The sequence below is a fragment of the Panicum virgatum genome, chromosome 5K (genome assembly GCF_016808335.1).
Source record: "Panicum virgatum strain AP13 chromosome 5K, P.virgatum_v5, whole genome shotgun sequence".
NCBI classification, from domain to species: domain Eukaryota; kingdom Viridiplantae; phylum Streptophyta; class Magnoliopsida; order Poales; family Poaceae; genus Panicum; species Panicum virgatum.
Window position 1 is genome coordinate 15,527,503 of NC_053140.1, and position 12,786 is coordinate 15,540,288.

The 12,786-nt window shown below is 42.4% G+C and overlaps 1 protein-coding gene and 1 long non-coding RNA gene across 2 annotated transcripts; one reads left to right on the forward strand and one right to left on the reverse strand.

The window, feature by feature from the left end:
* Positions 1-2,024: 2,024 nt before the first annotated feature.
* LOC120706601 (transcription factor MYB61-like) lies at positions 2,025-4,404 on the reverse strand. Its single transcript, XM_039991280.1, has 3 exons — positions 3,825-4,404; positions 3,574-3,703; positions 2,025-3,480 (listed from the first exon to the last, which is right to left on the reverse strand). Exons 1-3 carry the CDS (start codon positions 3,955-3,957, stop codon positions 2,472-2,474), a joined length of 1,272 nt encoding a protein of 423 aa, XP_039847214.1. The 5' UTR covers positions 3,958-4,404; the 3' UTR covers positions 2,025-2,471.
* A 116-nt stretch (positions 4,405-4,520) lies between these two features.
* Positions 4,521-5,476, forward strand: LOC120706602. Its single transcript, XR_005688369.1, has 2 exons — positions 4,521-4,680; positions 4,820-5,476. It is a non-coding gene; the product is annotated as an uncharacterized LOC120706602 (long non-coding RNA).
* The last annotated feature ends 7,310 nt before the right edge of the window (positions 5,477-12,786 follow it).

Here is a 12,786-nt window from a genome sequence, read left to right on the forward strand (position 1 = left end):
CGGAGTGGCTAGAGGGGGTGGTCTAAGTGGTATGCGCATAAAGATTGATCCTGACCTTTGAATACGGTTTTGTAAAGTTATAGAAATCACTAGAAATGATATTTCAGCAATTTCTACATTTTTATCTATTTGAATGTGGTGCTTGTTATCTAAGTTCTAACATGACCACAGTGCGCTCTGCGCCACCTAAAATTTTGGTCTTGCACTGCCACAGTGTTGGGCGTCCCCTTGTTTCATCTTTTTTTTATTGAAATATCTTGTTTCATCTTTCCTTAGGTTTATATGGTGATAGGTGGTCTGTATTACAGCACTGTCCATTACATAATATTGCCATTCTCTTCTGCTCTCCAATTTCCATTTATTTTCTTTCATGCAATTTTTCCTCTCGCACTAACCAAATCTTCTCTAAACATCCTGATACATTCAACAATACAATATTAGAAGTTGTGATATTGTATCTTCATCTTTACGACGACATTTATGGTGGTACCTCATAAAATATAAATTAACTACACGTTCCTGTATTCATGCTAGATTATGGAACTTTGCACTGCATGAAATTCTTACCAGAAGCTAGCTACTTATTTATAGTTTTTTTTTTCTGTTTTTGTTTGGGAGATGCGTAGGCTTTTGAATTTTTATCGCTGCATTTCAGAACCATTGGGTATTTAATTAGTTTCCATTGCATTTCAGAACCTACTTGATTTTTTAAGAAACTAGCTTAGCTGGTACTATTAGTTCCATTGCATTTCTCAATTATGGAATGGGAGTTTACTTTATGTTGTCAAGTGAGCAAATCCCTATTTGTTGGTGCCATGTGAAAGAAAATCTCTAACATCTGTGGCTGGTTTGTAGGAAGCTAATGATAGAAAGATGCTAACAACAGTTGAAAGTGTGCTATAAATAAACCATCTTTAGTATTGATCTAACCTTGGAGTATGTCTATACAATCAAGCTAAGCCCAGTAGGAAGACTAAAGCAAATTAGAGAATGATCTCCGCTAGCTCGGGACATGGAAGTCCCACAATTGTATCAGCCAAAACTTCATCATTATTCATTAGCCATCACTTTCTAACTTATGCAGGCTTTTATCTACCTTTTTTGTTTGCTAATCAGATTTCCTAAGATTTCTGAATCGTTGCATCAGTTAATTATTCCGTAGTGTAAATGCTTGCATGTTATATGACTGAAATGTAAGACTAATGTATGCTAAAATGTTTGCCCTCTTGGCATTAAGTTGCATCAGTTAATTATTCCGTAGTGTAATGCTTGCATGTTATATGACTGAAATGTAAGACTAATATATGCTAAAATGCTTTGCCCTCTTGGCATTAAATGTCTGTTTCATCACATTGCTTAAAAATACATCTAAACATTCAGGAGAGTTGCAATTCTGAATTAGAGATAGAGATAAATGTACGGCACCTGAGATAAGGCAGGGAAAAGAATGTAACAGACCTGAAAACTGCATTGTTTTAGGCATAGAGTAAGTTAAATTACCGAGTAGCCTAATTAATTCATTAGCAGTTGCCAGCTTCTCTCCATAAGTTGTCTTCATATTTAGTGAATTGAACACTATGGAAATAGTTTCCTACTTATTCTCCATAACTGACTGATTTCCCTCCCTCCATACCTTCTAGTTTAAGAATACATCCCTGTAAGAGTAGCGGTTGTCCTATTCCATCCATCTACTTTGTATTGCAGGTCTGGTAAGAAATATCCTCATTTTCTTTATGTTTTTTTTACACTTGGGATTTGGCCTCTTTGGACAACACCAAATCAATCAGTCCTTTTCCATTTATTAGTATGCAAGTGGAAAGAGATCAGCTAGCTCCAGATTCTCTTTATCAAAAGGTGAACAAAGAAAGAAAAAGGTGAAGGAAAAGTAGCACTAAGGTCAATGTAGCTTTAGTCCTGCCCCATGAATATGCAAGCGATTCGTTCAGGAATTTCTCCAAAGAAAGATGTGGAAAGAACAAAGGCAAATCATCAACAATTAATCTTGTGTCTCCTGCATGTCACAGTTGAAAAAAATAGTTTGATATTGCTTGTATGGTTCCTAAGATCTACCGACAGATGCAGTATTCCACATTCTTGCCTCATTTATTTGGTAGAAAAAAAGATCAATCGTGACTCACGTATACAAAAAGTCGAGCTGCATGCATGTACAGATAAAGACAGCAACTTTGAGTGAAAGGAAGGTAAACTCCGGGACTTACTTATCTCTAGTCTATACATTATGTGTAACATAAATTCATACTTTTTTCGCCTTTTTTTTTGGTCATGTACCACAGTATCTTTAACTGATGAACAGTTATCAGCGTTGATCTCTGTATCACCATAAGAATGTACCTACACAAACACCTCCACATAACCTGCAAATAAATCTGTGAAGAGATATTGTGTTTTCTAGGCTTCATTAATCGAGCTTTCTGCTACTGCTCTGGTTCCTTCGTGCTGAAACATGTGGCCTAGATATTCTCAAAAGACAAGGACATTCTCTGCAAATCCTTGTCATACAAATCTGATACTACCTGCAGATGTTGCTGTGGCTGCAGATTTTGAGACCAAGCAGCACAGAGGCCCTCCATGTTGAATTGGCTCTCGGCTTTGACCACATCTTCGTACAGTGATTGGCTAAGATTCTGCATGGTTGCTGGTGTATCTGCAAAAGTTCCATGGAGCAAGTCAGGCCACTTGAGTTCTTCCTCTAGGTGGCTATTTTTATCTGGTGATAAATTTGTCCAGGGGAAGATACTATTCTCCAGAATTGAGCTTGTGCTTTGCAGCTCGAATCCCAAGCTGTTGCTTCCACTGCTTCCTTTACTGCTGCTGCTGCTAGGATTAGTCGTATCCCAATAGAATTGGGTACTCTGAATGCCAGCACCTCCAGATTGTGGATTCTCTGGTGACCTATTGAGCCCTGTTGATGTTGAGAGAGTTGATGGCGAAACTGGTGCCATCACAGTGGAAACAGTGCCGCAGCTTGAATCATTCTGGTTAAACCAGAGGGAATTTGTGCTTCCACCGTGCTTGCTGCCAAGTTCATTGCTGTAGCACATCAACTGCTGGAAAGGGAAATTTGGGATTGGGCCAGTTGAGCGGCAGCTGGGCAGGTTATCACGACCAGAAACAAGCTGATCAAGGAATAGCTCCTTTGGTGGCACCCTTAGATGTGCCAAACCAGTAGTTTCTTTGCGATGCTTACCGAGCACTGGCAGCAGCTCTGGTGATTGTGCTTCACTGAGAATATGGCTCAAGTTGCGAAGTGAGCCACCACTTGAAGGGTCATCATCGCTGGACTCGGAGGTTCTCTCAGTACTGATTGTTGGAGCTGCTTTGCAATCAACCTCGGCAAGGGGCTTGTGGGTGTTGGGGTCAATGCCTTTCTGTCGGAGCTTCTTCTTGATGCTTGAGTTCCAGAGATTCTTGATCTCGTTATCAGTTCTTCCAGGCAACCGTGTTGCAATCTGAGACCACCTGTCATTTACGTGAAAAAGGCATAGTTAAGGAAAGCTTGCTTTAAAGCAATTGGTGCAAAATTCTGACAGTGCAACTTTGGATGAAATTTACCTGTTGCCCAAAACAGCATGGAGTTCAATGATAAGGTCTTCCTCTTCCTGAGAGAATGCACCTCTTTTGAGGTCAGGCCTCAGGTAATTTATCCATCTCAGCCTGCAGCTCTTGCCACATCTCTGAAGCCCTGCAATCATCAATTGGGCAATTATGAGAAGACTGGGAGAGAGAAGTTGTCTTGGGGAGGAACACGAAACATTGGAAATTGATTATAAAGAAGAATAACGTGTGCAGGATTTTGATTGTACCTGCAAGCTTTGGGACAGTGCTCCAGCAGCCATGCCCATGTTTGGTTATGTGGTTCATGAGCTTCTCATCTTCCTCAGGAGACCAGAGCCCCTTCCTCAGCTTCTGCTTGTAGCAGCAGGAGTGCCTCCCCATTGAAAGCAATGCAGAAGCTGAAACTGAGCTCTGCAATCTGCACAGCTCACACCTTGAGGAGCAGCACAGAACTCTGCAGGTAATCCTCCGGGTCTAAGAACACCTCTCAGCGGTTTATGGCTCAAGGGTGGGATTATTGTGGACGAACTGCTTATATGGGCTCATATAGTGGTGTCTGATAGAGTGGAACTTGTGGGAGAACGGCAGCAACTCTTGCCTACAGATATCAGGATTTGGAGGAAGGCACTGGTAGGCTTAAGGGCAGTATTCCCCTTTTCTTTGCAGGCCTCCCTCCCCAATTGCCCCCCTTCTTTTAAAGCTGGTGGTTGTGAGAGCCCTTCCCTTTGTTGCTGCTCTGTAAGAGGTGTGTGTCCTTATGTCTTATCAGCCCCTAGAATCTATGTCCCTCCAACCGTCGGTGGGCTTCGGGGTCTGTACCTCCACCTGTCCCTGATATGCTGTTACTGCATTGTCATTACCACAAACTATTATAAGAAACTCTAGATAGTTCATCCTTCCTATATCAAGAAGTACTGTTACTTTGCACTCAAGTCAGTCGAATAAAAGATGGTTTGTCAAAGTTACATGATTCAGAAAAGGATTGATGTTTTTTTTTTCTCCAGTAGTGAATGAATGTGACCTGTAGAGCAGCTAGTCTGTCACTGCTGCTATGAACTTTTTCCCCTGCAAGCTCTGCGTCCCATGTATTCCATGCAGGGAAAGGTACACAGCTGGGAGACTTCTCATCAAAACATCTATACTAGGATTTCAGTGCAGACAGATGTTTGCATACTCAGTTTTTCTTATCTCCTAATATGTTGAGCCTGACCTAAGTATCATCCTTCATGTTTTATTTCCCCAGGGAAGTCACCAGATCACTTCTTACCCGGAGAAACTTTCCATCAATCATCAACGGGCAGCATCAAATATTTGCATTCCAGGACAGAGAGCATCTTCCTTTTCTTTGTCTCCACCAGCCAGCAATGCAAATTTTCTTTAGGACCTCCCGGCTCCAATCAGAAATCTTTGCTCCAATCCAAAGAAAAAGCTTGCTGGCACCTGTGAAGAAGTTCGCAATCAGTCGAGAGAATCAGACCTTCTGTGCAGATGATTGCCTCGGCTGTGGTATGCTTTCTTCACTGGCCGTGTTCCGACGCAAAGCGAAGCGCAACTGCAACATGCACATGTTCAGTAAACCTTGGTCTGGTGAGTGTAGACTATAGAGAGATTTATATTGGTTGGATTTTTTATGGTTCTGGTGCGAAAACTTCCATACGGTGTCTTGGTTTGGACACAGAACAGTGGGGGTATAATAGTCTTAATGAGGTGGCAAACCCGAGCATTTTATTTGTTATCCTCCATTGCTTGTCTGCTAAAAGAAACGGCTTGATTCATGACACGATGATTGGAAGATGCAATGGCATCCTCATAGTGCCCATGTGCCTGTGGATACTGTTGTGATTAAACAAGCAGAATCGATTATCATTGATTGAACGTTTTATAATCAGGGTGATCTGTACAACTCGGCTTTTCCTGATGCTCTGAAGCTTCCGTTGTTCTCTTGTGAAGATTTTCTGGGGGCTTTATAGTCTTTTGAGTTGCTAGAGGTTGGAGCGAACAAATAGAAACGCGACACATATGTGTTCACGAAGATTTGAGTGCTTTACTGTTGTCGGAATCACCACCTCACACAATTATGAAAAAAAACTGATGTGAAGAAAATTGCTCATTATTTCGACAATGCAATCCTTTAATTGGAGGTTTTGAGTCATTCATGAACTTACCCATCACTCGCTGTCGCCATTTTCTAAGAGTTCCCTTTCCCCTTGCTCGAGATGCATGTATAGGAAACAATTGAATCAACAGAATATCTGCACGGAAAGGATTTGCATTTTTCTTTTTTTTTCTTATTTGTTTTATTTATCATTTGCGTCTTGGAGCCCGTTTATTTAGAGGATGGCAATTATTAAAGGCGCCCTTAGAATAAATAGACTCGGTGAGTAAAGAAATGAGGCCATCTGCAGGTCCCTTATTGGAAGGTGGGGTGGTCACGGGAAAAGCTGGTTTGAAAAATTAGGCATCTTTTGTGGGGTCCTGCCCGTGGGCCCACCCTCCCTAATGCATACCTTCAATGATTAAGCCAGTGGTTACTGTGCGCAGCTAGCATTTGGTTCGTACTTCGTACCGTCCAAACCCTGAAGCTGCACAGGAAATTTGGGGGGGGGGGGGGGTACGAAAGGGAAAGGCAATTAGTTTCCTTCAACTTTTTTTTACTTTTATTTCATAAAAAATAATATTTTTTCTTTTAAGTACATGCTGCTTGAACAATAAAATCAGAATCTGATCCTTTTGAAGGAAAAAATAAAAAGGCTGGAACCTGTAATATTTTTTTTCATGCAGGTGAACTACATATCTTTGTACTTAAGAAGATAGAGTTTGAATACATCGCGCCTTATGCGCACGCCAGGTCGCTACACAATACAAGACCAGTGTGTAGCTAGAGCCTGCAGTACTTCCTCCGTCCCATCCCAAAGAACGAGTCATCCTAAGAATTTTAGGATAAATTGACAAGAAGGTAAAATGATCAATCCATATTTGGCACTAATTGATTCTTGCATGCATATGAACTTTCTAAATAGGGTAGAATGACTTGTTTTTGGGACAAATTTTGAATCCTAGAGTGACTTGTTTTTTGGGACGGAGGGAGTATGCTTGAGTTATTATTTTAGAAAATGGAAGGCTGGATTTCACGTCCGACTTTGAGCTACTAAAACTTTAGCTTTTTCACGTAGCTAAACCAACACAAGCAGCTCATTTTCCAGTCATTGACACCTAATTCTTCACCAAATTGAGTCAACCTAGCTATTCCAGCGAATTGTTTTTTTCCATCCAGATTGTATGAAGTTAGCCCCTTACCTAGCTCGTTCCAGTGATTTTTTTGCTTGCCTTCCCATGTTTAAATTACGTCACACGAGAGACCCCATCAACTAGCAGAAGATTACCTATGTGAATCAGTCGATAATATCTCTAGCTAGACTTAATAATCAAGAGTTGATGACGATTAGACGCAGGTATGGCCCACACACACATGGGTCGTACTGGAGGTGGGGGAGCAGAGGAGCACGGACCGATAGCAACAGTACGTATAGGTAAAGGTCCTCACGCGCGCACCACCTCCTAAGCCACCACCAGCAACAGACGATTAGACCGCCCCGGCCGGCGGCCTATCGGCAGCGGCGACGCCGTCGGTAGGGCACGCCGCGCCCCACGGCCGGCCGTGGCCAGCGAATAGCGACGTCCAGGCCGGAGAAAATCAGAAAGAGGACCATGCCGCAGCGCAGCTGTGTGCGCGTGACAACTACGACGACCCAACGCAGATCACCATCCCGATATTAATCCTCGGCTAAGCAAGTGGCTAATCTTTGTTCGCCTGTTTATTTTCTCCCTGCAAATAAATAAATAAATAAATAAACAAACAAACAAATAAATAAATAAATAAATAAATAAATAAATAAATAAATAAATAAATAAATAAATGTGTTTACGTGGAGGAGGTGTGCATGGGTGTGAAGGAAACGTAATGATCGCCGGAGGCGACGAGGGTGAAAGCAAAGATGAAGACGGATCGGAGGAGGGAGGAGCCGATCGAGGAGGAGGAGGACGACGACGACGACGTGAGGGGCGTCTCTGTAGGCGCATAAAGTCGCGGAGGGTCGCCGTCAGTTGGGTTTTTTGGTTCCTTGCGTGGTTGCTAGCTGGCCGTCCTTGTATGTATGCATGCCCAGTTGCCCACATGTATACGTATATGCTACGACGCGTTTTCAATGAGCGAGGGTACTCTTTGCTTGTACACTTGTCTCCAGCTTGGAACTTTTACTTTTCTAATTTGCATTGACGCGGTTTAGAGCAACTCCAGTGGGGCTGTTAAATTTGGGTGAGCAAATGTCCATTTAGAAGCCCACTTCTAAATTTTACTCACCTAAATATGGCCCTTTCACTCTAGCAGGCTGAGTAAATTGGGCGTCCAATAGTTGGCAGCCCAAATAGAGGGCCACCAAATTGGGGGCGTAGGGGAGAAATTTGAAAGGCCTACTAAAATGGCAGCCCATTTGCCCCCCTGCTGGAGATTGATTTTTTATGTCCACCGACTAAATCTTCATATAGAAGCCCATTTGCTCTCCCTACTGGAGTTGCTCTTAGATAATGAAACTGCGGGCGGAGTCAGAGCCACCGGTGTCACAGCTCTATATATGAACAATACATAACAAATACATAACAGTTATTCATCATTGATTTTGCACAAGAATATTGATGTCAGCTATAAAAAACAAGCCTAGCTAAGCCCCTGTGAAACTGCCATGGCCGTCTTTTCTGGACCAACACACAAACACACTCGATCGCGTGGTATGAGGAGGAGCTCGCTGTAGCACCTCCTACGCAGGTCGGTCAGACCGGATGTAGGGACTGGTCAGACCGGCTTGGGTTTGGTCAAGTCGCACTGGCCTAGGGCGAACTTGACTCCAGTAGGTGATGGGTTAGCTGAGGGGCGAGAAGTTCACTGAGTACGTCGAGGAAGTAAAGCCCATTGCTAGCAAAATTGTTGATATTATGCTAGACCAGCCCTCAGATGGAGAGGTGTAAAAAACATTTATGCTGCCGCCTTTGTAAACATGTTCTATCTGCAAAAACTTGAAGCTTGCCTGAAAACATGTTATGTATGATATAATTGTATAAAGTAGTCGACTTATCTGTGTAATATGTACTATCGCGAAGAGAGGCCATAAGTAGTCGAGGATGTGAGAGTAGCGCTTGGTGTGAGTTTTTGTTGTGTCTCAGACCATTTTTGGCTTAGCCGAGTACCGAAGTAGTTGAAGAATTCGAGACTACCAGGTTTTGATGCCCTAAACCCCAAAGGGTTTAGCGAATACCGAATCCAGTCAAAGAATTATGAGACTCCCAGGTTTTAATGCCCTAAACCTCGAAAGGTTTAGTGAATAACAAATCCAGTGGAAGAATTATGAGACTGCCAAGTTTTAATGCCCTAAACCTCGAAAGGTTTAGCGAATAACAAATCCAGTCGAAGAATTATGAGACTGCCAAGTTTTAATGCCCTAAACCTCGAAAGGTTTAGCGAATACCAAACCCAGTGGAAGAATTTGAGACTGCCAAGTTTAAACCCCAAAGGGTTTAGCGAATACCAAATCCATTCGAAGAATTCAAGACTGCCAAGTTTTAATGCCCTAAACTCCAAAGGGTTTAGCGAATACCAAATCCAGTCGAAGAATTCGAAAATGCTAGGTTTTAATGCCCTAAACCCTAAAAGTTTTAGCGAATACCAAATCCAGTCGAAGAATTCGAGGTTGCAAGGCTTTAATGCCCTAAACCCCGAAGGGTTTAGCGAATACCAAATCCAGTCGAAGAATTTGAGGGTAAGGCCCACAGTTTTGAAAATACTTAGGAAATTTCGTAAGGATTGGGTTTGAACCTGGCAAGGTTTGAACCGCCTGATTATTTTTTGAAACGGGAAGCAAAACCGGGGTTTGAATCTGAATCGATTTGAACTAACCAAAAAAATCAGGGTTTGAACCTGATTCGGTTTGAACCAACCGATTAACCTATGAAATGGGAGGCAAAATCGGGGTTTGAACCCGAATAGATTTGAACCAACCGAAAAAATCGGGGTTTGAACCTAACTTGGTTTCAACCAACCAATTAACTATGAAACGGGAGGCAAAACCGGGGTTTGAACCTGAATCGGTTTGAACCAACCGAAAAAATCGGAGTTTGAACCAACCGATTACCCGCCCGAGTGAACATTTGCATGTGGAAAATTATTCCATAGTTGAGGAGAGTAGAAAAAGTACTCGATCGAACTCAGGAAATAAATCTTTTATTTAATACTTAATGATACTTGACTCGATACATGTGTTTCACAACCCTACCAACGATATGGGGGTTGTGAAAACGGCCCATGTAAACGGTATAAAATTCGTAGTAAAATAGCAATTATTACTTCTGCAAAAGACTAAGGTACGTAGCTTTAGTAAGGATGCCATCATCACTGTGCGCTTGTGCCCTCGTCAGCGGGAGGAAGTGGTGCTCCCAGGGCTTTGCACAGAGTGATGAACTAGAAAGTCGAGTGCTTCGACTTAGAGTGTAGGAGACACTGAGCATGTAGTTTGCCGTAGAGACGATCTTGAGCTGACGGCTGCTTTCTCGAAGGTGGAGGCGTAGGACTGATGTGGCGGCGTTTGCGCGAGTTCCACTCATAATCATCGTGGACTCGGTAGTTGGAAGTCAGGCTGTAAGCCTCTGCTTCTTCGTGTTCCTTTCTTCTGTTGATGATGACTGTGCGAGTGTCTCGCCTGATGTTGATGATGTTGCTAAGATCACTGTTAGAGTAGTCGAAGGAGTCGCCGACTTGGTGGCGACGCTCTGCTGCCAGGCGGTGTCATACGTTCCTCTTCTGATTGCATATCTTTTTCAGTTCATTCTGATCGTTGATGTTGATCCAGTGGCCCAGATTGAAGTTTGCATAGTTTCCACGGATAAGTTGGTTTGCACCTGATATGTTCCCTAGGTCTTTTAGGTAGTTCTCGATCGTAATGGACAGAATCTCGTTTTCTTTCGGTTTCGTGTTATCATCATTGTGATCCTGATGGAGGTGTAAGGAGGGAGTCACTCAGTTGACGATGGTGTCCAGCCTTGTGATCTCCAGGAGATGATCCAAGTCCTCTTCCAATTTGGAAGGGGATTTGGATGCAGTTACATCGAAATCGAGTTGTTCTCGGACTTCCTTGACGTGAACCGGGAGAGGGATTTTGTCGAGACGATCGGTGAAATCGTTAACCGCGCTGAGTCGTGTGGTTTCCAATGTTTTCTGAGCACTAGGGTCGATCAGATGGCTGTTGAAACCACTTGAGCTATCAGAGACCAAAACCCAGGAGCCAACAAAAAAGTTGGTGCCCTTGGCGAGCACAGCGTTGTCATCAAAAGAAGCCACCAGGTTCCGAGGATCGTTGGCGAGACCTCCTACCTGACGCGCTAGCTGTCGGTGTTTAACCGCCAAGCTCTCCGTGGTATACCCCGAGGGGATTGATTGTAGGCAGGGATTCGCCGAGATCAGAACGATGGTGCAAGGGATACAAGGATTTAGATAGGTTCGGGCCGCCTGAGTGTTACCCTATGTTTTGTGTGTTGGTTTGTATTCACTTAGTTGATTGTCTATGTTTTGGAGGGATCCATGCCCGCCCTTGTATAGTCTGAGGGACAGGATTACATAGAAAGTCCTAGCCGAGTACTATTAGAGTCCTACTCCAATGAGGTCGGATAGTTTCCTTATACATCAACTGGTCCTACTTTGTACGAGTAGTTTACAAGAGAGGTATGGTACATCCATGCCTATCCCTTACTCTAGAATATTCCACGCCTGTGAGCAGTCCCGCTGCTCCGGGTTTGACAGCGGGTGACACCATCACCCGTCCCTGAAAATGATGGTATTTTCAGGGAAGGGTGGTGGCGTCACCCTCCTCTAGAAAATAGATTTTCAGAGGCGTGTGAAGGCAGGACCCGCCCCTGTAAATGATCCCACGCAAATAAATTCATAACTGTTTCATATGATCTCACTTGAAGTCAAATTTATACCAAAATTGTAGCGGTTGACAAGATCTGAAATTGTAGTCGATAAACTTATAATTTAATATCATTTAATAGTCCAAAAAATTATTATAGTTCTCTAATTTTAAAATTTAGGAGTAATATGGATATTTCTTCAAAAAAATATGGATATGGATAGTGTAGTTATATAAAATATAGGTCCAAATCTTTCATAAATTGGCGCGGAGTCGTACTTTTAATTAATTTTTATCATCTTAGAAGATTCAAAACATTATGCATAGAGTTCAACATATATTCTCCATAAACTCATTGACTCCCCCACACTTGTATCTCATACAACTCAATCTATACTTTGATATTTCCACAATCTTAACCTTTATATATAATGAAATATGTTTCATATTTTTTTAGTATCTATAGTTCACGATAACTGTAGTATATAAATTTTCATATTTTATTTGTTTGCTATAATCCAAAATTTTAAAAGATTGGAATAAAATAGATAACAATTTTAGTGATGGGTGGGAGTGTAACCCGCTCCTAAAAATGCATTTCTAGGAGCGAGTCCACACAAGGTTTAAGGTAAGTGATTCGAATCACGGTTAATGCAAGTGTGCATATTTCACCAAAAAATTATACTTATGTAGTAGAGGGGTTTGTGGTGGTGAAGATGAGCTCACTCGCCTCTGGAAATCGTTTTGCAGGGATGGGATAGGCATGAAACTATCTCTAAATCTAGGAGGAGCATGCTGCTTCGTTCCGTGCTCAATTTTGCTATATGCATGTCTTGTCGTGCTCAACAATCAGCGTAACCTTTCAGATCATCTACTGACATGCATGTGCCTTAAATTAGCCTCTCGTTTCTCAACTTTGCCACACCTGCGGCATCCAATTTGGCTGCCAACGTACTCCGTTGTACTCATTATTACTCTGTTGAGACTCATATTTGGCAAGGATCTACTATATCCGTGCTCCTACTAATCTATATCTATACTTATTATTAAAGCGTGTAAGGTTTCCACTCAAATTTTTGGTTTGATATGTTGGTTTGGTCCGTCTTTGTCATTGACAGGTGGGTCTTAGTCCATCCCGTATGCGAGTTGGACCCCCTCTGTCCACGACTTGATCACATAGATTCCTACAAATTAACACACGAACACTAATACGTATCCGATACTTATACCAACTTTGTCCGTAGCAACGCACGGGCAT

What these genes read in the sequence shown, in the direction of transcription:
- LOC120706601 (XM_039991280.1), bottom strand. Translation starts at nt 3,957, where the DNA reads ATGGGGAGGCACTCCTGCTGCTACAAGCAGAAGCTGAGGAAGGGGCTC. An exon ending in CACTGTCCCAAAGCTTGCAG is followed by an intron (nt 3,704 to 3,824) that starts GTACAATCAAAA and finishes TGATGATTGCAG; the next exon opens with GGCTTCAGAGATGTGGCAAG. An exon ending in CATGCTGTTTTGGGCAACAG is followed by an intron (nt 3,481 to 3,573) that starts GTAAATTTCATC and finishes CGTAAATGACAG; the next exon opens with GTGGTCTCAGATTGCAACAC.